This window comes from Strix uralensis, chromosome 1 (genome assembly GCF_047716275.1).
Source record: "Strix uralensis isolate ZFMK-TIS-50842 chromosome 1, bStrUra1, whole genome shotgun sequence".
In the NCBI taxonomy this organism is placed as follows: domain Eukaryota; kingdom Metazoa; phylum Chordata; class Aves; order Strigiformes; family Strigidae; genus Strix; species Strix uralensis.
In genome coordinates this window covers 92,883,928-92,909,973 of record NC_133972.1, presented here as the reverse complement: position 1 = coordinate 92,909,973, position 26,046 = coordinate 92,883,928, and the positions used below count along the sequence as shown (strand labels likewise).

General features: G+C 41.3%; 1 protein-coding gene across 5 annotated transcripts in view; it reads right to left on the bottom strand.

The window, feature by feature from the left end:
- ANKH (ANKH inorganic pyrophosphate transport regulator) overlaps positions 1-26,046 on the bottom strand; it is a 110,488-nt gene that overhangs the window by 16,786 nt on the left and 67,656 nt on the right. For all 5 annotated transcript variants that reach the window (XM_074874037.1, XM_074874044.1, XM_074874051.1 and 2 more), the window contains 5 exons: positions 25,737-25,820; positions 23,074-23,244; positions 22,335-22,469; positions 19,217-19,309; positions 15,296-15,391 (listed from right to left, as the gene is read on the bottom strand). In XM_074874037.1, coding sequence (XP_074730138.1) covers positions 15,296-15,391; positions 19,217-19,309; positions 22,335-22,469; positions 23,074-23,244; positions 25,737-25,820 — 579 coding nt within the window. The remainder of the gene's footprint in view (positions 1-15,295; positions 15,392-19,216; positions 19,310-22,334; positions 22,470-23,073; positions 23,245-25,736; positions 25,821-26,046) is intronic.

Here is a 26,046-nt window from a genome sequence, read left to right as displayed (position 1 = left end):
CATAAAGGCACTGCAGCTTCAGGTTGCAATTGCAGTTGGCTGCAATGGCTTTATACAGTAATGAATATTGTATTTGGCACCTCTACTGAGGCTGAAGCATTTTAATGCTTTGGGAGTAAGGACTTTGCTTGTGGAATTCTAGCAACAGAGTTGATTTGCTTTTCTGTTATCTTATGGTATGAGTGCAGCATGATATTAAAGGATAGTTTTGTTAAAGCCTTTGATCATTTAACTGAACAATGATGAGTGCTTTAAAAATATAGGAAAAAATGAAGATATAAATAGGAGAGTGGAACCCTACAGAGAAGACACAGGCCTGAATAAAGACAGTAATATTTATTATGGTGGTGTTATCTCTGTATAAACAACAGTAGCCTAAGCATTTCTGGAAGTGTTTTAATAATTTGAACTGATCTGAAGGGCTGTTATTGAGTAATGTGCCTTTAACTGATCTACAGCAGTAAAATTTGAAAGACTTTACTAAATATGTCAATAATTTACAGCACCATAAGCAAATCAGTACAGCTGTACTAGATCAGATCAAAGCTCCAGCTAGATGAGTACCGTCTTCCTGCTAAAGGTCACTGGGGGTTGCTGAAGGAAAGTACACAAAGAGCAGGGCAAGTGCAGAGTAAGAGATGCCCTTCTCCGGCTGCACGGTCTGAGCTGCTGGCACTTCAGGAGTTCAGTAACTGTGGTGCACCTTCATCCCATGCAGCATTATGTTGTGCATACAACACATCAAAAATTAGTGACTTTTTTTCAATCCAGTTGTGCATTAAAAAAAAGCCAAAAGCCCTCTCTCTTGCAGTTTAAACACTTTTCATAAGTAGCTGCGCTTACTTCCATGTGGAACCTTGCTATTCTCAGCTAGCAAATTCAGCGCGTAGGCATATTAACAGGTTACACCTCAAAAACTTCTGCTGTTGACAAGCCTGAGAGAATGCACCAAATCTTTGTTTTAGTGGTGAAAGTATCAAACTGTTAGCGCTCAGTTCAACTTCTCTTTCATCTTTTCATGCACTTGACTTTCACAAATGATTGTGACGAAAGACTGTTCATGAGATTTTGTTTCGGATGCTGCATGTGTGAGTTTGAATGCTAGTAGTTCTTGAAAAGTAACTGCATCTTCTGGAAGCTCCATCTCCATTTATTCTGGTTGCTGACAGGGATTACTAAACTCAGAGACCCACTACAAAATGCATTATAATACATTATGCTAACAAAGGCTATTGTCATGTTTATAGTGATCTGCAGGGTGCTAGACTGATTTGCTTTTTGGCATTTGTAGAAAGCTGCCTGTTGTCTGGGACATTCATTGATAAATATAAGGCACGAAAGGGTATTCCAGTGAGCTATAAACAACAGTATAGCATTTCTAGACTTCAGTGCAGTCTCCAGTTAGAGGAAACACTGCCTGATGACAAAGGCACGATACAGCTCTATGTTCCTCATAAAGAAGCTATGGAATACAAAGTGGATGTTATTTTTAAAGATGTTAGACATATATCAGATTGGAATGTGACTGGAATAACAGATTTTACCATGGGGAAGGGTACCGTTAACCTGTTAAAGGTTCTTCTGTGATGAAATGCAGTTCCTATTTTTCTCCTGCCAAACAACTCTCAGCAGATGTTTCCTATCATTTGTTGAACTTGCTATATTTGCAAGTATGGCTGTCTAAGAGAGGTGTTTCACCCTCAAAATATTGTTCTATGTATGTATTAAGGATTGCATCTTAACTAATTTAACCCATGCCTTGTTCATGACCTCTCTATTCCCATTTATACCATATGGTACTCAGTGAGGGTAGAGGAAATCTACTTTACACCTTATTATACATCTCAGCTTTGAATTGCACCTCAGATCTTGGGATGGTATCAGTTAAGTTTATCACTTCTGTTAATATGGAAGAATATAAGTCATATGATTTTGATTTTTGAAGTGTGCAATAAACAAACCAAAAAGTAGCCTCAGTCTTATGTGGTCTGATCTCCTGATTTGCCAAACATCTCCGTGGCCTCCCTCTTTCTCACATGAAAAGAACTTCCATAATTCTGTCTCCTTTCAGAGCTTGTATCACACTTACAAGATAAGCTGATCTTGCGGATATGTTTGTAAGTCAAAAGAATATTTTGTTCTAACTTGCATCAGTGTGAAAAATGGAATTTGACTCCTCTGTTCAACATCCTATTTTGCGAATAGGAAAAAAAATTTGTTGAATTTGTTAGTGCTGTTCTTATGGCTCTTCCAAATCCATACCTTCACTGACCTTGAAAATTTAGTTCTCTAAATGACTGTGTAGTACTGGGGCTTGTCACTCAAACACTCTAGCATTTTAATGAAACTACACTTCTGTATTTTTATAAAGAAGAATAAAATTAACAACAGTTTTGAACTGTTGACTACTAGTACTGAAACTATAGAAATAGATATTAGTTACACCCCTCTTCAGACTACAGCTGGAATGTGTTTCCGTGTTGAATATAGCTGTGCAACAGAATAAAAATTCCTAATACCTCCTGAAGCACTCATTCCACTCTGGTCCCTCAAGTAGTTGAACAACATGGAAAATGTTCAACAGGGTTCTTGTGAAGGAAGGAGATCTAACTACACATCAATTTACACAAATAAAGGATTTTGTGTTTTATTGTGGACCAAGAAATCAAAAAGTCTAGGTTTTATCATAAAGACATTATGCCCTGTTGATAGCAAATCACATGTGAGTTTAACATGAAAATAACCAAGTGAAAAACCTGTTGCCTTCAAAGGCTCAGGGTTTGGGGTTGGTTTTTTTTTAAGCACACTGCTATAAATAATCAAAAAGTTCTTTGGAAGCTGTGGAGGAATTGCTGGGTATGGTACAACACTAGAGGCCAGCATCAATGGCTTGCTATGGAGGCTTGCTGCACACCACAGCCTGGCCCGCACTGGAATGGAACTGCAGAATCCTATGCTATCTTTGCTGCAAATCATGTAAGAGACTAGCCTTTGCACAGTCACCCCAGTTTTGAGGAGTTTTTGATATACAGCTTTTAAGATGAAAAAAAGAATAATGTTTTGATCAGTCCAAATGGAGGCATTGAAGGTTCTCACAGCCTGACGCTCTGTTGGAATAGATCATGATGTGCTCACGTGTCCTGGAATTCTGAAGTGGGCAGAAAGGGGGTTCTTTTCTTGTGTGGGAAATGTAAGGTTTTCAAGATCAGACCAGCCAAAGTGCACAGGAACCTGCCCTGACTTCACAGCTGACCCTGCTCTGCGTCAGAGGCTGGACCTGATGAACTCCTAAGGCCCTTCCAACCCAAACAATTCTCTGATCCTATGAAGCAAAAAAGCCTTGGATCTGTGTGCAGTAAAATGTCAGACTGCAGTCATATTTGAAAGCAGTTTATCATAATGCTGATGACTTGAATCACAAGGACATTCTCTTATAGCAATTATCCTTCAGGCGCACGCAAGTCAGTATAGATTTCTGTGAACTTTGTGTTCTGCGAAGGGTGGTGTAAAGCTGAAACCAGCCTTCATAAAATTTGCCAAGCAGCAGGGGGAGCAAAAGAGGGAAAACTGCCTGAGGGAAAACTCCTTAGCTTCACATCTTCTGAAATAATTGGTTTCTACAGATCTAAGTCTCTCCGCACCTTCCCCAGCTTTCCTTATAGTTCAGAGTGACGGAGCACGACATTCTTCAGAAATAAATCTAGGTCCAGCAGCTGCCCAATATACTGACTCTCTGATAGCATCAACATGATGCCACATCTGCTTTCCCCCCAGCTGCTGCTGAAAATACTTAGGTGATAATTTTCAGGCTGGGTTGGGTCATTAATTTAAGATAGTCATTATATATCCCCATTGAATTATGCTGCTTTATTTTTTACAGAAAGCAGGATGTTTTACTGGGTACAGCTCCACTTTTAAAAAGTTCAAATAAATCAAAGCTGGCAGATTCCTAGGCTCTCTGAAAATTGTTGACTTCACAACTTAAGTCATTTTTTTCTATACCAAGTTTTCTGCAGCCTGTGCTTCCTATTGCAATTACAGAGTCTGAGCAGAAACATGCTGCAGTGACAATTTTTGACCCTTCCTTTTCTGCTGCTCCAGCCACTCATGCAGAATAGACCCTTTGTGTGAAACCTGAACAATCATGAAGGAGACATTAGTCTCCACCTCACTAGAGCAAACAGAAATCCTTTGTTCTGGGACAAAGGCTCAGTGCAGTACCACGGATGGGACAAGGCCCTCGTGAGGATTTCATAAAGTCAGCCTCTGGTGGCCAGCATCTTCCTGAGCAGGCAAGAATGCTTCCACTCATGTCTGAAATAATTTTTACTGAAGCAGGAACTGAACCTGACCTTGAAAAGGTAAAAAGCTTCTTGAGCAGTTGTTTGCCAATATGTAATTTTCCAATTGTTATTTTTGTGCCAGCAGCCTTAAGATTAAAAAAAAACAATCTGGGAGTTCAGAGACAGGCAAAATCAAAGCAGTGAAAACAAACTCATCCACTGGATGGGTGCTATTATTATAAAAGCTGTCCTTGGCATTCATGTAGTGTATGACAGTAAAGTAAAAAGAAAGTGGATTTAGTCTTAAAAGTTAATGCTGTTTTTTAAAATGTGTATATCCTAGACAGGCCTTGTGAAATCTTCTTAATACAATGAGGCTGCAATGAAGCCATTGATGGAATAAGACTGGGGAGTGTGGGGGAAATCTATCCCTCTTTTTTTATTTCCTTTCTTTGTATACTCATGAGAAATAACACTGAACTCAGTCACCCAGGGAATTTCCGATACTGGCACTGTTGGCAGCTGGGGTTGTGTCCTCTGAGAGGGACAGGTTTCTTGCCATGACATTTCTTCCTGTGGATTTTACTGCCTCTCAGTCCTCTTATCCCATGACTCTAACAAAGCCCAGTTGTAACCTCTGGTAATAAAGCAATGCAGAGACGTAAAATAAAGACAGCCAATAAAAGATAGGGAAAAAATGAACCTTGAACACAAATCCAGTGGCCTCTGCAATGGCTTAAACTTCTGGCTGCTTTTTGACCTGTGACACTGCATGTCACGGGTATATATGGTAGCAGCAGAACACAGTTCCTATGCACGTTTCCCTTCATTTATCTTTAAACTTGGGAGGAAAAACTACATGGAAGGCTAAATAATGCTATACAGTACTTCGGTTCTGAAGAAAACAGTTTGTACTGTTTCTTAAAGCCAATTGCTAGCCATGCCTAAGCTCTTCTTTGTTATAAAAAGGTATTCCTGAAAGCAAGCAACAAAGTACAGGAATGGAGAGATACACTGCAGTAGCTACTCCGAGTCTGAAGCTCTTCACTAAACAGGGGCAACTGATTATTCTCACAAGCAGAAAAGGAGATAGTCAGGGAGAATCTCCAACTGTAAGCATGACCTTGAACAGGGGAGGATGAACTAGTGCTTTAATCTGGATGAACTGGACAAGGTACTATCAATTACGATTGCTTTAAAGTTGGTGGAAGGGGAATGAGGATAGGCAGTATTAATCTATGATTTTATATTGTGTGGCACATTGAGAAATGTCAATTATTATTCAGTCTCTAAAGTTCCACAGTCAGACTTAACTTCCTTAAAAAATGAACAAAAAACCCATACAAAAATCATATAAACTTGTTCAGCTTTAGAAAGTAAGAAAGGCTTGCCCTAGTTAATGTAGTAACACAAGCCACTTTAAGAAAGTTGGTTCTTAAATAATCTTCCAGTTATAAGTTCTAGTGCAGCAGCTGGTAACTGATGTGCTGGAACTACAAGGCTGCAAAACTCTAGCTCATGTCCCTGGCCATGTTTGTTAAAACACAAGCATCTCAAAAACTAAAGCGCATTATTGCCATCAGAAGTCATGCTACCTTTCTGATCCACAATTCAAATTTCTGATTTCTACAGAGTAACTTACTCTATGCAATGTTATGGTTTGAGCACATGAACACTGATAAACTCACAGATTTCATTGTTTACATGAAAGAAATCATCATGATGAATCCTGTTTCCCACAGTGTGGCTAAGCTCTTTCTCCTAGTAAGGTAGAAATGCTACAGTAGCCAAATCCTCAAGATAGAAGAGATTAATGAGTTTTATAGCTGGGTGTCATATTGCATTCCCCTTTTGCAGGAAAGATGTAGAGTATCTGAAAGGCCAAAGCAGTTAAAAGTACAGCTTGTCCTTTTCAGACCCTGATGCTATTCCCTCAACCATGAGTCACAAATTCATGAAAAAATGAGGCTTTGTTAACTTCAGTCCATTTGTAACTTCTTGTTCAGCTGTTGGGCTCTCCTGCACCATCACTGCACAAAGACTACATCTTTGGCTCTCTCTTTAGCATTGAATATTCTCATGTTTCACCACATCTGAGTCCAGTCCCTCCCCTTTCCCAATTCCCAGCTTGGCTCTGGTGGGCCATCTTCGGGCAAGCGGGAAGGTTTCAACACTGCATGCAGGTTAGGTGTAAAACAGAGAGAGGAATGCCTAAACTAAGGGCCTCAGAAATCACATCTTTGTTCTGAAAATGCTTTCTTCAACTTGTGAGCAAAGAACCAGCATCAGCAGCCTGGAATGTGTATAGTTACCAAAGCTATACAAGTTGTAATAACTGGGTGATTTTCTCTGGTAGCAACCCTCTCTCAATACAGAGGAAAACTGTAGCATCAGTCACAAGGAAATAGAAACAGTATTTTTCTTGTTCCCCTTTCCAGCATCTGAATCACTTGAAACTATGGGGATGAGGCAGCAGATAATTGGCAAAAAAGTGAGAGTGAAGGAGGAATAATGGAGTAAAAGCCTTGATAGTCTCTTGCATTGGTCAGAAATTGCAAATCACTTTGCTCTACTCTAGGTTGATCTTTACCAAACTTAATCAAGTGTGTACACGGAAACCTTCTCACTCTGTTTGCTCAAATGCATAAAGGTGAGGGCATAAATAAATTCTATAATTCCTGTATTTTCTTGGAACCTGACAGTCTAATACTGATTTCACCGTAGTAGTGCTAACTGACCTCATTTTCTTTAGGAAAGGGGAAAAAAATCAACGACATTTTTGTGAAAGTATGTTCACATATACCGCTTGTGGCAAATTCTGTTTTAAAATACTTCTTTGCACACCCTCTGGCTACACTGACTGAAGTGCCTAAGGCATCTAAAAATTAAAGCTAATCTGTCAGGTCCTGAATGCGATTTACTGTCTCTTAGCCTTGAAATAAGACCCTTGAGGTGTTTTGTCTCCAAAGACGGAAATAAAGCGAAGTGTACTTCTGTATGTATCACAACTCATGAGGTACATTCATGATGGCTACATGTCAGCCTGTGTGGGACTCCAGACACCCAGTGAGAGCTGGGAACCGGCGTGCAGTAATTTCACGCTATGGACACTCTTCTTCTGCCTTCAAAAGGTTTCATCAGTGAAACAGGAATATGTTCCTTGGCATTTCTCAATATGCAAGCCTAATTCATATTACCCTGAATGCAAGCTAAGGATACCTAGTAAGACTGCAATCAGTCTTGCTGCAGAGATGCAGAGTTCTTTGACTTCTGTCCTTTCTCAACAGTTGCTTTATGTCTCATTGTTTAGCAGGACAGAGTAACTGAAAGCATAAAATATATCAGTGTCTTATGTACGCAAGAGCTTTACTCAGGATACTTTATCATGTGGAAAATGACCTTATTGGTAAATGCAGAAAGTGATACGAAATGACATATTTATTAGACTAGAGATTGAAAATTTGAGAGCAAAGGGGCCTACTGAAAACTGGATAGTTTTTGGTGCCCCTCAAGGGAAAAATCAGTGGCTGGACTGATGGCTGAGAAGTAAGATTTGCTCAGTTCAACTGGAAATTAAAACCTATTGAGTATAAAATGTTTGCATAGCATCAGGGAATATGTTAATGAAGCAGTGCTATTGCAATAATATACTGAGGTGGTATGAATATTCTGTCTTCACTCACACAAGCTCCAATTTTATCTGCCAGTGCGTACATTTCACTGGCTGGTGAAGCCTTGCTGATCAACAGGAGAGGAGAGTGGGTAGATGGTATCCACTTGGCAGTTCCAAGTTTGGCATAACAAAATCCAAAGCAGAGCACAAAAGCTTGGGCATCTGGAGTTGCCCTTTAAACAGACAAGGCTTCTCAGCCTGAATGAAACACAGCTGCTTCTCTTCCACAGTGACTAGCTCTAGCTCTTACAGAATTAAGTAGAAAGCAGCAACTACCCAGTCCTGTATTCTGTACTTTAATTCTTTCATATAGAGAATTTTCACCATTACACTGGCTTCCTTGTTCTTTATCAGGGGTTTCTTCTTATCTCTTAGGTGCTTGATGTTTCATTATAGAAGATAACCAAGCAGATGATGAATGAGGATTAGGCAAACGATGGGATGGCTTGCAGTAAACTGTCATCAAATGGGACACATTCCTCCTCCCCTCTTCAGGCTGAAACTGAATTATCCCATCACAGGGACCCAGCAAAAGAAACCCTGTGACTCTGGAGCCCTCTCTGCTGTTTTAAGACTGTGATGGGGTCCCTCTATTGAATTGTGCAAGATCAGTTAAAGAGCCTACGGTCCCCAGCAGTCTGTCCCACTTTTCTGCCCATGGTTGCAGGGAAATAAGAGATGCACAGGCGAACATGTTAAATGCCGCAGCTTAAAACTTCTGATCGTTACAATATAATATAAAAACCCCCACTTATATATAACTACACTCTGCGTATGATTATATACTTATCAGATACATATTTATAATTACATACACTATACATCAATATATAAGATGAATGTAACTACCAACTGATGATAGCTTATGCTGCTGTGCTACAAGATGTAAGCACTAGAGAGCTGACACAATGCCTGTGTGCTGCTCTTCCTAAGGGGCTGGTAACTTCCAGCAAATAAAAGAAACAAGACAGTTGCCAATAGTAACTCCTTAAACTACAGATGCTCATCAGCAGGAGCCCTTAGAAATCAAGATGTCAAAAGAGCAAGTTCAGATATGAATCTAAATATTGCATTCCATTTACCAAAAAATATTATTTTATTATAGAGTATAAAAATTTGCCTAATATATAATATAGAAACTATTAGAAACATTTTATAGCTACCATTAGATTCCTCAATTATGGACAAACCTGACTGTAAAGCAGGTGACATTTTGACATGTATTGACACACACATATTCAATTCTCAGGCTCAAACATATAAACGAGTACACTGACCAGCTGCTTGCTCCTAAGTACATTAAATCTGTAAGCCTTGCATAAACTACAGACACACGAGTGTAAATGTGAAAGATTTCCCTCCACACTATCTTTCAGTTTCCTTTTGGAATAAAAAGGAATGAAAAATCACAGGGCAAACTTGAACTTCTGGATTTTGTTTCTTAAGCGGTGTCCACTAATTAAATATAAGATAGCATTCTACACAATTAGCTTCTCCCCTTAAGCAGTCTGTTTATTCATGACAACTGCTACTTTCCTTGTTTGTCTGTAACTACATGTCCATTTTAAAAAAAAGCAAAGCACCATTGACATTCTTTTTATAATACCACTGGTGCCATAATACTTAAAGCTGGAGAGAGCTTTGAGCTGTTTATAATAGAACACATGTTAAAACTGAGGAGTACTGTGCAGCTCTCCTGCTGTACATGAACTTGGTGACAGACAGATGAATGTGGCGTGGTGCACACAGCATGTCACCCTTGGCACCTTGAGCCTGTCTTATTGGTAAGGGAAAACCTGTGTTGTTACACATAGAGCACTCAAAAATATGAAGATAAAACTGGCCACGTGTCTTGCTGACACTCGCTAACTCGAACCATGCAGCTAACAGGGGCTGGTGTTTGGAAATGTATCCCTAAAGCACTCTGGTCTGTTCCAGCTGAGGCTGCTTTAAGAGGAAGCTGAACTGAACAGCCTAGTCCAGTAACTGCTGCTGTAAGAACTGATTGCTCCTTCCCTGGTATAAACAAACAAGTAAGCACAGACTATTCTGGGTCATTTTTTAGTGACAGTGAGCTAGGGAGTTTTCACAGTGGTCTCTGAGAAACTGCTTTCTCTGACCAGCATCTTGTATGCTGCTCATGCAGTGATCTTGCTTCAGCCACATAGAGCCAGCCATGCTTCCACCCCAATGGAAGGGACTTAAATGAAGATGCTCACAGCTCTTGTTAAGTAAGACACCACTTGCCTTCCAAGTAGACTCTGAGACATGAACAGATGTCACCACTCCCAGGCCTCTCAGAAAGTTAAATGTCCCACTTTCCCTAGTGCTGCTTGCACGATCGATGGCCTGCTTTCAGTTCACAGCACCCGACTTCACCAACTTGCACAGGGTTTGCACATAGATGTGTGCATGAGGGCATGGCTGTGACCACCACAGGGAGTGGGCAGCAGGAGGTGCAGCGAAGGAGCTTGTGCACTCCCAAAGCAGCCCTCTGCTCATCACTTTCACATAGCAGGCACTAACCTGCCAGATACATGAAATCAGCCTGGAAAGCCTTGCAGCTCAGAGGCAGATGACCAAACGCTAATCGCTATAAGCTGCCGGCAGCTAATATTAGCCGGCGAAAAGGATGTGAACTGACTGCAACTTCTGTGTCATTACAGAAGACTTAAGGAAGAGCTCAAGTGGGAAATGGAGACAGAAGTAAAAAGAATAAAAAAAAAAAAGAAAAAGGTAATTTGGCAGTAGCTGTGCCCTACAGTCTGCCTTGGAAAACCCCTGAATTCATCACTGTGGTGTCTGATCTCAGAGATCCACCACTATTCTAAGAAAAACCCTTGCTGAAGTGCATCCTATTTGCTGTTACTCCTGCTGGGTAAGGCACGGTTCCCTGGAGTAGCTCACTCCTTCCACAGCTTGCCCCTCTACACACAGCTCACAAGCGAGCTAATGCTCTGCCCTGACATAGCAAACCTTTGCTGCGATGGAGAAGTGCAGTAATTTAGCACCCAGACAAATTATTTTGGGATTTCTGCACTGTAATGAGGCTGACACATCCCACAACCAAAGGGATGTGTGCTACAAATACACCAGTTTTCTTTCTGGGGAATCTTGTGTCTTCACTTAGTTTACAACTGTGCAATGATCTCAGGGCTGAATTGTAGGTTCATCTAAACAGGTCTAGCATTGAAACAAAATGTTTAGTTCTTCAACAGCCTTATCTGGCAATGGCAGTAAGACTGGCATTTGGAGCAGTATCTCTGCTTATATACAAAAAGAAGCATTTTTTACCAAAGTGCCTAATGACAATGAAGTCACAAGTAATGGCAAGCAACATTATGCACACTCTTTAAGCTGAAGGTAAATTACTAAGCATGCCTTATTTTCTAAAATCAGAACCAGTCTCCTAGCTGTATGGGCAAAATTCTTCAGCTGAGTTCCTCTCCTCTACTATATAAATTTTACATTCAGCTACATAGCCACAAAACAGGACTGTTGGAAGGAGTCACTGCTTACTTACAACCAAAACATCAATACAACTAATCACATCACCTCTCTTACATATTGGGAATCTAATAGCTTCTACTTACAGCCTTACAGCTTGTCTACAATTTTTTCACTAAGCAATACAACTAATTTCCATTTTTTGAAGAAGCAGCTTTAATACCAGCCTGATGCTTCAAAGCCATGAGACAGTACTTATGATCACACTCAGCGGAACACATTTGCATGCTGTCCAGTCAGTCTGGGAAGGCTCAAGTGCAGCCTTTCAGATTCCATGAAGATTTAAAATAAAAACAAAGTTATGTTTCTTAACAAACTATGTCTTTTTTTTTTTTTTTTTTCCTCTGACCCAATACTGCCTCTGTCAACACAAGATGAAAAAAGTGCTTCTGCTGTAGTAGTAGGTTTACATTACTTCTTGTGCAGGCATGACTGGTCTGTGGAAGGAGGTAAGATATTTTTCTTCCAACTCTATGAAATACCATGTCCTCAATGATTGGGAGGTTTCTCAGGGTTTTACACTGGGAGGGTACTTTCCTGCATGGTTGCTGCTCATACTAAAAGTTTCGCTGTTATTTTTTCCATTGGACTTTATACAATCACAGAATCACAGAATGGTTTGGGTTGGAAGGGACCTTAAAGATCATCTAATTCCAACCCCCCTGCCATGGGCAGGGACACCTTCCACTGGATCATGTTGCTCAAAGCCCCATCCAACTTGGCCTTGAACACTTCCAGGGAGGGGGCAGCCACAACCGCTCTGGGCAACCTGTTCCAGTGTCTCACCACCCTCACAGGAAAGAATATCTTCCTTAGATCTAATCTAAATCCACCCTCTTTCAGTTTAAAACCATTACCCCTTGTCCTACCACTACACTCCCTGATAAAGAGTCCCTCCCCATCTTTCCTGTAGGTCCCCCTTAAGTACTGGAAGGCTGGTATAAGGTCTCTCCAGAGTCTTCTCTTCTCCAGGCTGAACAAACCCAACTTTCTCAGCCTGTCTTCATAGGGGAGGTGCTCCAGCACCCTGATCATTTTCGTGGCCTCCTCTGGACCCTTTTGAGAAAGTCTATGTCTTTCTTATATTAGGGGCCCCAGAGCTGGACACGGTACTCCAGGTGGGGGTCTCACAAGAGCAGAGTAAAGGGGCAGAATCACCTCCCTCGACCTGTTGGCCACACTTCTCTTGATGCAGCCCAGGATACGGTTGGCTTTCTGGGCTGCAGACACACACTGCTGGCTCATAGTCAGTTTTCCATCCACCGGTACCCCTAAGTCCTTTTCCACAGGGCTGCTCTCAATCCACTCATTGCCCAGCCTGTATTTGTGCTTGGGATTGCCCTGACCTACGTGCGGGACTTTGCACTTTGCCTTGTTGAACTTCATGAGGTCCCACCTCTCAGCCTGTCAGGGTCCCTCTGGATGGCATCCCTTCCCTGCAGCGTGTCGACCATACCACAAAATTTGGTGTCATCAGCAAACTTGGTAAAGGTGCACTCAATCCTTCCTTTATCTTTCCATCTTCTGGAATCCTTCTGTATATGATCCACTGAAGAATGTATTTACATGGCATGTCTAAGTATTTGACTTGCTTTGATCTTTTGGTCAGCCTGGGAGCCTGTTTCCCACTTTTCCTCTGATCCCAAAGAACAAGATGTTACCAACAGTGATGCCACTAGTCTGACTGTCATTCATTGCAGTAGAGCCCCTCCAGAAAAACACAGCAATCACCGATGGCGATGGGAGCTCAGCTACAGTGGCCGTCTGACCTGGCTGCAACAGAGGCAAATTTGAAGTCCAGTTCCTTAGAACCTGTGGCATGTAATAACTTGAGTCATACCTATGTCTACTGAGCTTGTGTGCTGAAGCATTTGCAGGCTCAGGCCCTCAAACCAAACTAAGTCTTTAGAGCTCATGTGTCTATTTTTCTGCTCTCTCTGTTGACAAGCAATCCTAAGAATCTGTCACTAGTAGGCAAAAATAGAAACAGGACAGGAAAAGCTATGAACCTCAAAAGTGTTTCTGGTATTTCAGTGCAGACACATCTCTCATGATGAGCTTATGAAAGAACTGGAGAACTTTTGGAAAAAAAACCCTGTAAAGTTACAAAACAAAAGCCTACTGCAGTCATTAAAAATTACCCTGCAGAGGATGGTGATGGTAATGTGAGAATCTCATGATCTATCAGAAACAAGTAAGCTGATAAATGCCCAGAAGGGTTAAGAAAATAGTTCAGAGAAAGCCTTGAGACTGAAATAGTATTCTCAGAACAATTTGTAAGGAGGAAATCTTTCCCCTTCGTGGGTCTCTAACAATAATGACAGACTTCAAGGGAGGCTCCAGCTGTAGAGAATGTAACTGTGGCTTGGCACAGCACACAAGAAAAACTCAAGGTGTGTGATGGTAGCTATCATGAGAGCTGCGGAAAGTCTCCAGACAGTGGCCAATTCAACGGCCAATTTCCTACACGCTGTAGGAAATACAAGTTAGAGCAAGAGCTGCTGGTCTCTAAGCCACATGAAAGAAGAGTTCAATCTTAAATCTAGGAAATTAATAGACAGAAGAGATGCCACATTGGCTTATGCAATCCTGTCTTTGATAGTGGCCAGCTGTAGCTGTTTAGGGAAAAAGTAAAGGAAACAAAGAGCAGAAGAAATCTCCTAATTCAACTACTGATGGATTGAGTTGCTTCATTTTCAACTGTGGAATAAGACAGGGAGTACCATATCCCATTTTCTCAGATTGGGACAAGAGGGTGGGTATGGTTACAAATGCTGCAGGCTCATGTACTGTAAGGTTTCTGTTGATGTAAATGAGTTTCCCTTCATGCTTAGGCCATGTATGACTCAGTCAAAAAGCTCTACACTAAAAAGAAGGTGAGAGAGAAATTATGTCAGCCCTCCGCCACTCCACAGTAAATTTGTGAACGTGGGGAGAAGAGAGTTACAAAGCAGCCAGCTACCCCATGGAAGGCATGCAGCACTGGAGATAAAGAGAAAACCTGCCTGCGATATCAACAGATTCAATTTAAGGACTCTGATTATCACCTCCTAAGACAATTGCAGCATTTCTCACTTACTTTTCTAGTGTGAGGAAGGACTTTTTCTTTGAGAAACTTATTTTCTAGGTTCCCCTTGGCTTTTGTCCTGCTAGTGCAGGTGATGAGGAGAGGAGCTGTCATGGCCCTGAGGGTGCTGCTGGCCCTGACTGTCCCTGCCCAGCCCTCAGGGCTCCCTCTACCCTGCCCACAGACCCGGGCCCCATGTCAGACCCCTAGGGCCGTCAGCCCCTGCCCCAGCAATGCTGCAGCAGGGCTGGTCTCCATCTCCCCACAGCCCTGCCCTGGCCAGCCATGGGCCCCACTGAGTGAGGCCCACCCATGGGCCCAGGTCCCAGCCCAGCCTCAGCCTGTCCAGGGCTGGGGCTGCCCCGGTGCCCCCAGCTGCTCTGCTCCTGGCATCCCACTGCACGAGACAAATGCGGTTTTTCACTTTCCTGACATGCTGGTTACCAGAAGTTTTGTTCATTAGAAAAAAGTTAAAGAAAAAAAAAGCAGATCTCTGATATCTCCTTGCATATGGAGACTGAGTTGAAATGAAAAGTAGTGAGAATTAAATAACTCTAGCCCTTAAGATACCTAGGTTAAGTTAATGATAGTTGATTTTCTTAGTACTCCAGTACTATGATCACGCTCCCTCTTCCAGATAAAAGCAACAGAGCTTCATAAGAAAAGACAACTCACCTTTCTTGAACTGCTAGTGCTTTTAGCATTAGGTAGAGAAGAGAATTTTCTGGTTGAGATGAAAGCCAGAGTTGAACAAAGGTTTCTTACCGTTAAGGACAATGCCATGCAAACAAAAGTGAACTTCTTGATATGTGTTGCTGTGACGGTGCTGTTGGTGTTCACCAGTTTATTGCTGGGGTTATTCTAGGGTAAGACAAAGAGATAATGAGCATTAGCTTGGCTCCAGGCTACTGGGAGGCTGACAGCACCAGGGTCATGTGTTGGACCTGACTGTCTGTGCCCCTGCATGTCTGCCTTTGCTTGTTTGCTTTTTAATCTAGAGCTTTCTGAGTACTTTGTACCACCACAGAATATTTTCTGCTTAAACTGACACCAGCTACTCCTATGGTCACTGAGGACTGAGTAATCTCCCTAGTTTTCTAAGGAATAAGTCCTATTTAACAAATTCAGCTTTGAAAAAGGGTGATAGCTCTTTCTAAGGAAAGTCCATGTGATCTTTTTTACTGTAGTTTAAAGTCTGTAGCATGTTTTCACAAGAAAAATATAGTTTCGTTCCCTTTTACCACAGAGTGGTAGCAAATCCATACACCAATGCAAGCACCCTTACTGATCCAATTAGACAAGTAGGTAATATAAACAAAGCTCCTGGAACAGCTGGCTCTGTTAATGCAGTTTAATGAACAGAACATAATTAGGACTATTAGATGTTCCACCTTGAACATGGGCTCTGTACTCACATGGCAGCAAAGTTTTATTTAAAGCAACAAAAACCCTCTTCCAAGTGTCTAATATAGCAAATGAAGCTGAAGATTTAAAATCGCCCTCAGGGAACACATAAAAACAAACTAAATGGTCTGAGAAAGGAGAGGATGGGATACCACAAGCAGGGCACCATTAGGAGCCCTGTAGCAACAGGCTATTGGGTCATCTACTTCATTTACCCTGGAGCTGTTTGATATACCCAAGTACATGCCCATGCTGATAAAACCTGTACCATGAGATGTAGTACATTTATTCATCCTTGATGTAACTCAGGTAGAACAGCAGCATCTGTCACACAGTCAGCCTCCTTTAGTAAAGTTACTCGTAAGAGAAATAGGAACTTACGCAAACAGATCTTGGGAGTGGACAAACCTAATGGGAGCTCTGTGAAGGGTACACCATTTCACACGCATTCAAGTAGTTGATGGAATTTTGCAATTTAAAGCTTTTGTGGTAATCAGTGCCGTGATGGCACCTGGACAGCCCCACGCTCCTGCCTAAGTATCTGCTTGGAAGTTTGTGTGCACGAAGGCACAGGTAGGCAACACAGACCCTAAAGCAGGAAGCTACTCCCATGTCTGCCTTTTTTGGGAACAGGTTATGAAAACTCTCTGTAAACATTTTTTTTATGCATCTCTTCTTACTTCTTGTGTTTCTGAAAAAATACTTTGTTGCTGTTAGTTTTCAGATATGTGAGGACAGGCCTTGCTTACACTGCTCACCAGTGTTTAAAGGAACCTGCTGCATGCAACTTTCTAACAAGGCTAAAATAACATAGAGGAAGGAAAGCACACCCAAATCCAGCCATCCAAAAGGGCTGTGAAGAAAAAGAGTTCTCATTCATTCCTACCTTGCTGCTGCTAACTCTGCCCTTGCTCTACTCTACCCTTTGCTCTAACTCTTGACTGTGTACCCTTTATTCCTATCTCTTGAACACTATTTAGTTCTTGGATCAAAGCACTATGCAGATTATGGAGCAAAAAAAGAGTATCCATTCCCATCTATTAATCAGTGTTCACAAGGCCTCTCACAGTCGATGTTGATGGTCTGAATCAGACATCACAGTCCATTAAGAGTAATGGCATTATCACCATATAAAACACCCAACAGAGCACAGAACTAGGCTATGTCTGCTTTCTTTCAGAAAATCAGTAGTAACCCTTAACCTGAGTGCAACTGCTAGGCCATGAGGTTGCTCTGGACACAGAGTCTCATAAAAGACTGAAGCAGGATCCTGCATCTCTCTTACAAATGTATACAGAGGTAACAATTTTCCAGTGAAGACGAGAATCTGACTTCTCCAGCGGAGCCACTGAAGAGTGGCATAGTATCTGGATCCCAAATCCCATCAGCCAGTTAAGGCAATGAAATGTGCTTCTGATGGCCATCAGCATTGCCAGCTTTCTGAGTAACTGACAAAAGAAAATGGGAGTTTGCATGCATGCAAACTGTTTCAGCATCTGAGACTCACAGTGGAGGCTTTACAGAGTCCAGAAATAAAAAGTGCTTCTATCTGGACTCTTCTGAGAAAGCTTTAGCTTAAGGAAACAAAACTTTTGAAAGGCATGGTGACATGCGAATGACGTGTGACTGAGGGTAAAGCAATTCTCACAGCAATCTAAAAAAACCAACTGTGGGTTTCTGGTTTGGTATTTATTGTCTGAAAGCTACAGTGGAGGCATCTGCACACATGGTTGCCAGGATGAGATACCCTTTATACTGCTGCTACCTCACTTAGCACATTTTATGCCAAATTGCTCTTAAAACATGCAACTAAAATCCCCATTATATACTTCTTCGGCAGTTAGATAAACTGTACCTATCTGTGCCTTACCCTAGGTTTTTCTTCCTCACATTTGTTCCACAAGAGCTCGATGAGAAGCCTTTTAACTCAAATAAACAAACAGACAAATCATGGTCTAATCCTGCCACCACTGAAGTTCTCAGCACATCTTCCACCAGCTAAATGAGACCTGAATTTAGGAGCCTTAACTGATGTTAATTTTGCTTGGCAACAGTGCATTTCATTGTGGCTCGTAACAGATGAGGTTAGCAGCTCCTGTGTTTCCTGTCCCAAACCATTTTTATCTTGCAGTTTATTGGTTTTGCATCTGCAGTCCTTTTCAGCAGCATGGCCTCTGAGAAAGCCTTCATGTTGTATTTTATCTGACAGGTTCAATTTAGCTGTACACAGCCAGGTTAGGAAGTTATGACTGATTTGACTTTTCTTTGTTTTGTTTTTAAATTTTCCTTGGAAATATGGTGGACCATATCAAACAGGGCTTGATTCAGTTAAATACATCCCAGAGCAAGCAAACATCTTTTTCATCAGTATTTGGAACCAGGAAGTTCAGTTACTAATTGGTAAATACAGGGAAGCAGAGGATCTGGCGTTTGCATTAGAGTGTCACAGGACATGACTGTTCTTCGCACAACATATGGACTAATGAGTATGAGTTTTAAAACAGAGAAAGAGTCTAAACAAAATGAATTTTGGTTATATATTTGCTCTATGCTCAGTTCCAGAAGCAGTCCTTGCATTCTTACATAATTACATGATTTGCCAACAAAAATCTTCATAGTCTTGGTCAGCTAAGTCAGTACTACTAATATAATGTATGCTATCTGTGTTACTGTCAGTGTATGAAACAACCTTTGCTAAATATTAACATATGCAAATGAACCCAAATCCATTTGAAAGATACTGCAGAATGTGGAGCAGAGATGTGAGCTTGCTGAGGCACTGATGGACACTTCATGAGAAATCATTTCATTAGCTAAGCAGCTACATCACTGTGAGTAAGTGAGGACTTCTTTTTAATCCTTAAAAATACAGCACCTATCTATTCAAAAGGTAGCTTAATAACCTTGAGCTAAGGTTAAAATTGTAAATCAGACAACAGCTTGCAGCCACCAAAAACCCAGTTCATTTAACTAGGATTTTAAGAAAATCTTATCAGTGGGACAAAGAACAATAAGCATCAGAAGCAAAAGTAAAGAGAAGCAAGACAGTAGATGGCTATTAATACAGCCCTATTTAATCTCTGGTCGGTTTATTTTTTAAAGAATCTGTTACACTTGATTATGGAGCCATGAACTAACTTTCTTCATATTTGTTTGGCAGAAATTCCTCCGACGTCACTGAAGCCACCCCTAAATTAGAATGTTGTAACAGCGAGAAAGAGGAGAACCATACATGTGAAACCACACAAAAGGTATTTCTTACACCCCTAACATGGCACTCACCTTGTCAAAAGCAGGGTATACTGCTCTGATCTCTGTCAGCCAGCCATACGGCATGTGTCCCACAGGGTACGTAGCTGTCAGAATTGCCACTGCCTATGGAAAGAGACAGGCAAACATGTACTTCAAATCTTTGAACAGAACCGTTAAACTAACATAGGGTGCCATTTCCCACCAATATCACCACATTGACCTTGACACAATGAGAAACCACAGATGCTTGGAAGCTGTTTGTTTCAGGAAGGCCATCAAAATGGCCATCATTTGGCCTGGCATTTTAGGCTTACAAAATCTTTCATGCCATGAAGCTATGTTACTCAGTTTATTCACTTCACTGTCACTCTGATACTTTGGGATAATGGTTAACTTGAGCTGGTGTATGCCCCTCAGCCAGCCGAATACCTCCCTCCCACATTGCTCCTCAGTTATTTCACCTACACCTGAGTAGCAGAACGCCTTACACTTCATGGTAACTTTGGATCATATTTCATAATTTTAATTTATATAAATTTTACTTGGTTGTTCGTATGTAAAACAGTTTTAAGTAAGACAGGCTACAAAACAGTAGGCCTCAGTGGCTGACTGACTTTGGACATCAAACTGACTGCTCTGGGGCAGGAGGCACTTAAGACACAAAAAAAACCCCTCTCCCCACTCTGGTGCTCATCAGTGAAAAACAGACAAGAATAATTCCAGATGACCATTTTTATCCTGAGAAACGACTCACTGCCTGCAATTTAAAACCAGGCCCTTTTGCACTTTCACAAGTACAGTCCAAGAGGTGCATCAAAGACATAACCCCCCTTGACATATTAATGTATGAAAGATTTTGCTGATGGTTCTGATTTCTGAAGAAAAAGTTGAAATACATGTACTCATGTCTTCCATGCAGGAAGTTTAGGGAGCTCTTCCTGCAGCTGCTTGGAAATCTACTGTCACCCCAAGTTTTCCAGTCCTCAGAGCCGAAGTATGCATCTGTAGTGAGAACTGTCTGACTCTCTTAATTCCACAAACCAAAGTGTTTGACAGCTTTTTGTCTGCAGGTTCAGATCTGTTAGTCTGCATAAATTCAGATTCATTTCACATCTGGCAATGGTAGTGTTAAGAGCTACTTGACTACTGCTGTCTCTGTTTCACTTCTAAACTTTCAATGTACATTTTCTTGGTTATCTGAGCCCATCTTTCCATTATAAATGTAATTGCTGTCCTTGCTTGGTTAAAAGGTCTATACAAACACAGGACCATGTAGAAAGCTAATTTGTTCCCTGTGCTGTTTAAAAAGAGGGGGGAAAGTAGTGACATCCACAGAGAGGAAGAAAGTGGGATAGATTCTTCCCTGTTAATGATAGCTTTAATAATGTTTAATGTACCTTGAAAAAGTAATTGGTTCTAAGAAAAAAAAATGGAATTTTAAGATAGTACCCTTTTTAGTTGCAATTCCCCCCCCCCCCTTTATTGTATTTTCAGCAGAATTTCCATCTGTGTGAAACTTACCTAGGTTAAATCAAATAAAGAATATAAAAGATATTTTGCTTATTTTCATGAAGCCCAAAAAGACTGCAAAGACACAGTAACTGTTAAAGAAAACAGTATTTCACTATGACATTTTGTATGCCAGATTCCACTTGGATTAAACTATCGAAGTTTTTAGCAATGATTTTTCTTCTCCTCAATTGGTGGAATCCCAAAATATGTGCATGCAAGCTTTCCTAGATGTCTAGGACCTTTTTTTGACAGGTGAAAAAATCCTCCATCAAAGCCAACACCAAAAAAGCTACCCCAATCACCATAACTGTGCTGGCAGTCCAAACAGAAGCAGGGTGAGTTTGCCAATGCAAGCAGAGTTGCTGCCCTCATAAAGATGCTACAGGCTAGCCCTGACATCCTGCCCGCACTGAAAGTTGCTGCTATTACTGAACAGGGGACCTATAAAACTCCTGTGTATACTGATGCAACTGTACACTGATGTTTTCTGTGTTGCCAGCACCTCCCTTTTCAGAAGCAATTATTTCAGAAATCAGAGAAAGTTGAAAAATGACCATTACTCTCAGTGTAAAAAGGCCAGCAAACCACCAGCTATGACATGTGTTTGGAGTCATCCTAATAGCAACAAAATGCAAATGGCAAGCCATGAAATGTGATGCATCTAAAATCAAGTCACCAAGAAATGCAAAACTGATCTCTGCTAACTCACTCTGGCTCCCCTTGTACTGAGACTGCTATTAATGCATAGACTGATCCCTGATTTACACATGTAAAAGCGTTACATTTCCTAAATTCTCTCTCCACAGCTGTTTATTTGCAGTCACTGGCAACTCCTGAGCAAGAGAAATACACAGTATCACATATGACAAATTAGCAGTGTTGAGAGAACGTTTGTTAGGAATCAGCTGTTTGAATTTTCCTTTCCATTTAGTAACTTACAGCTTTGTTTTTCCTACAGAAAAAGCACGAGACATTTGCTAATGACTATGTGGATCTACACATCCTCCCACTGAACCCGGCAGGAAAGGTCCCCCAGACTTCTTGAGAGAATACGTCAGCTCATGGTGAGCACTGGTGAAGGCGCTGCATTACAATCAGAAGTCCAGCTCCCATCAGGTGTAAGAGACTACTGGAGTAATCTGAAATTCCTCAAGAGGGTGCATTTCATATCCCAACCTGAAGACAGTTTTTTTTTTTTTTTATGTGCTTCCTTATGTCTCTACCCAATTCTGTGTGATGCACTGACTGCTAACAGTTAGTTTCACATCAGTTTGCACAGACATAAATATACATGACAAGAAACAGTGGAACATGGAACTACTGATGATTGTCCTAAAATCTCTGGGATCTGAATGCTCCAGACCATATGCACCTATGTGTGGAGCATGAAAACTACAGATACAGGACCTGTTCAGTGAAAAAATTCTACTGGTCTTGTTGAGGTGAGGTCCCACTAGGTCTGGCAGAAACACTCCTGGTAAGAGTCCAAGCAGTCTTCTTCTCAAGGATAAAGAGAGCACTAAACAGAAATGTACTTAAGACAATTTTTACTTGTCAGCATGGGTGAGAAGAGAAACACAGAGGTAACTACATGTAAATGATCACTTGCAGTAATGGAGAGCACTGACTTTCTTACCTCTGTGGCTGCAGAACTGCCACCTAGGTCCCGGGAGACAAAAAGGTTGACAATGGGCCTACTTATTCGCTGAGTTGCCAGAATTAATGCCAAAGGCCACCAGAAACTCAGCATCTTCCTTATTGTAGCCTCTCCCTGCAACACATAGGAAAAAATAAAAAAAAGAAGTGAGTTTGGAAAAAAACATGCAGTACTGAACCAAAAGTACAGAGAAAAGATTTTTGCTTTTCCCACCCATTGTCAGTTTGGTACATTCATTTCAATAGTTTTCAACATGAGGAGCCTAAAATATTTTCACTCATGTTAGTAATACTGATTCAAAAGAAGCTGTGTCATGGATATCAATAAATAATGCATAAGGCATGTATTTGAATAATTTGTTCTGGCTTCCAAAGATATGTGAAAACCAGTATGACATTCGAGGAAAAAGAGGAATTTTGAGACCTTCTTCCCTGTGAAATAAGATGCCTGCTTAGTTCATGCTGTGCTGTTTTACAGCTCAGTACAGAGCTCAGTACAGAGGTGCTCAGCAGACATCACATCCATACCACAGGAAGCATTGCCTCATGTGTGCTATTGCTGGAATAGTTTCTACCACGCCTCTTTAAGTGAAAATGTTTTTTCCTGCAGGACAGAGAGAGGAGGCCCTTCATGCCTCCCGTGGTTTAATACAGTATTATAACACAAAGCAAGTTTAAAATTATTGAATTCAAAAAAAGCACAAAGTATTAAGACATACCCCCATTTCAGGCCCACTTCTGTCAGGAATGACATCATGTATGTTCCTGTAGTATCCGAGGCATAACGTGGTACATCGGACAAGTGCTCCCATGTATAAGGACAAGATTGGGATCAAGAGAGGCTCCCTGCACTCCAAGTGACTGTGAAGCAAAATGGCTACAAAAACAACCTGCAGGGCAAACAAATAAATCATTAGTAATTTGTGTTTCTTTAGGGCCAACATATCTTCCGTCTGACTCCAAGCTAATCCACCTGAACCAACAACCATGTGTGACTATAGTATCTATGTGACTTCAATCGAGTTTGTGGCATTTGAAACTTAAGTCAGGACCCCCACCCCATTATGTCATACGAATGAGAAGAACAAGAGTTAACATCATACAGAAGCTCTATTAAACAGTACTTGAAGGTATGGGCAGGTGTCAGACTAGGAGCCATAAATAGGAGAAGGTTAGCATCAAAGTCTGGCAAGGTCTGGCAGCAAGCATGTGGCTGAGTGTTACCCTTTCCAGGAGAATGTGCTATTCTGATATACAATGAGGCTGGAGACGTGCTTCTAGGGTCAGCTTCTAAGCCCTACTTTTTGGGGGGGGAGGAAGTGGCGATTAAAAAGCCAGATGTTTTGAAGTATTCACTTCAGCATTTAGAAGCAGGAGGTTTTATGCCATCCTAATTTTCTACTTTTTTGAGTGAAATTTCAGTATTTCATCATTCTCTCCTCAGCTGAGTGCCACATTGATGTAAATGAAATGGAAACTTTTGGGCTAATGAACTGCTCATAATTCAGTCTCATAAGATTAAATGTTCAATCCAGAAAATGTAAAGGAATTGATTAATATGATATTATTCTCTTTTTAAGTACAGAGCTGATGGTGTGCCTGTTAAATTCCAAATGTCTCTGGATAAGGGGGCATGACTGCAAAGCCAACTGTGTTTGGTGCTGTGAACAGCAGAATCAAGGACAACCCTGCCGGGACATGCTGGCATTCAAGTGAGTTACAAGAAATACAGAACACATTGTTCAGGGGCAGATTCTCTCCTTCATTGCTAGAGCTCAAGAAATACTTAAGAAAAATCACACCATGCAAATGTGTATTAGGCAGGCCACACTGTTTATAAGGATTTGCAAAACTGCTCCTTTGAACCTTACAAAAGAATTGCTTTTCAGTAAACAGAAGCAAAGTCAGTCACAAAAAGTGTGTCTATGAAGCTATCCAAGGAGAATTAGCTACTGCCTGCACACCTATACTTATGAAGGGAGCAGATGTAGGTATACAGAGTTCTGGGGTATGAAGAGTCACAACTTTTTGTCTTCTGGATTTGCTCTTGCTCTGCGCAATATTTTGTTGAGAGAAAATGACAGGTGTCTTATTCTTCACAACCCTGGCATGCCACTTGCCAACCATTGTGGAAAGGGCATGTGTACCATGGCCAAAATAAGAATTTGTTTCTGTATTTAGCTGTATATGACCCGACATGCATCTAGTGTCAGCAAACTTTGTAGGCCACATTAGAACAAGAGCAGATCCTGAGGGTTAAAGTCATTTACAGTAATTGGTATTATCTTCAGGGATTTAGTGTAGTACTGTAGAGGGGCAGACCTGTCAAACATAGAATAGCAGCTGACTGAATGGTTCAACCCGGTTTATGGCTCGCTCATATTCAGTGGGAGGAAAATGCAATGGAAAATTGAACTAAGTGCTGTTGACTTCATATTTCTTTTGATGTTATACTCTTATTATCCTCTTTCTTACCCAGCCATTACACCATTCAGCTGGTAATGGGGTAGTACAGCTACCATTTTACAGGTGTTGGGACTCTCCATTTCGTAATATTTTTATATATGCTTTAAAAAGAGGGCTGTATATTGGTTCTCAAGTACTACAACAGTGGCCATCAGCAATGTGTATGAATGTTGTTTTTTAAGTGCGTCTAGTACAAAGCAACAGGGTAGTTAACACCTCCCTTGCAAATGAAACGTGGTCTTCTCTGCATCACCCAGGGGCTATCACCACAGATCCCTTCTGCTGCAGTTCTGAGCCATCACCTTTTGGAGCAGTAAGAGCAGTGCCACACTAGCACTCAGAAGATGGCTTACACTACTGCATTTCACTGGATTAGACAGCATGTGCAAAGCTGACAGGTGAACTGGAGAATCAAGTCTTCACTTCCCCACCTACAAGCCCTACTCAGGATTTCAGTGCAACTGTGCAAAGTGTGGGGGAGAATGCACAGGGAGGAGAAAGGTCTCTTTCAAAGCACTCCATCAGCCTCAGGATTGGTAGCAGCCATCGGTTTCTTTGCCTAACCTTTCTTTTTGCCAGATGTACACATGTGTATGTAACTTGTTTCTCAGCCATTCTGAAACAGGGTTGTGGAGGTGCTGGAAGACATGGCTCAAAACAATCCTGGTTTCCTTCTCCTGACAATGGTTTGGGACTGATTTGATCCAGTCAAGTGAGACCAGCCTAAACCACAACTGTCAGCAAACAGCCTACACACAACAGGGAAACAGCCAGAGAATAGCACACAAGATTACTTCCTCTGGTGTGTTGTTCATGGTAGAGAGAGAAGGCAGTCTCTGTGCAAGAGAGTTCCTGTTTAGGAAAGCATCTAGTGCTTAACACAACAAAAATAGTGACTGCTAAGAGGAGTCATTACCTGAGCTATGACATCTGAGATGGAGGCACATCCCACTAGGAAACTGTACTTGTGTTTCAGCAGAATCCCAGCATGGGTCCATGCCTGAAAAAAGGCAGAGAAGCGTTTGGGAAGTGATTATGATATCTGTGAATGATTTCAGGTCCCAGAATGCTGTTTTCTGGTTGTTATGTTGTACACAAATAACTTATAAAGCTCTTTTCTACCAGCAGTACCTGGTGTGAACCTGGGCAAATGTTAAGTCAGTAATGCACAGAAAGCACTGCTGCATTCAGTTCCTCATTGCCAGGGCGGACAGGGAGAATGGGAA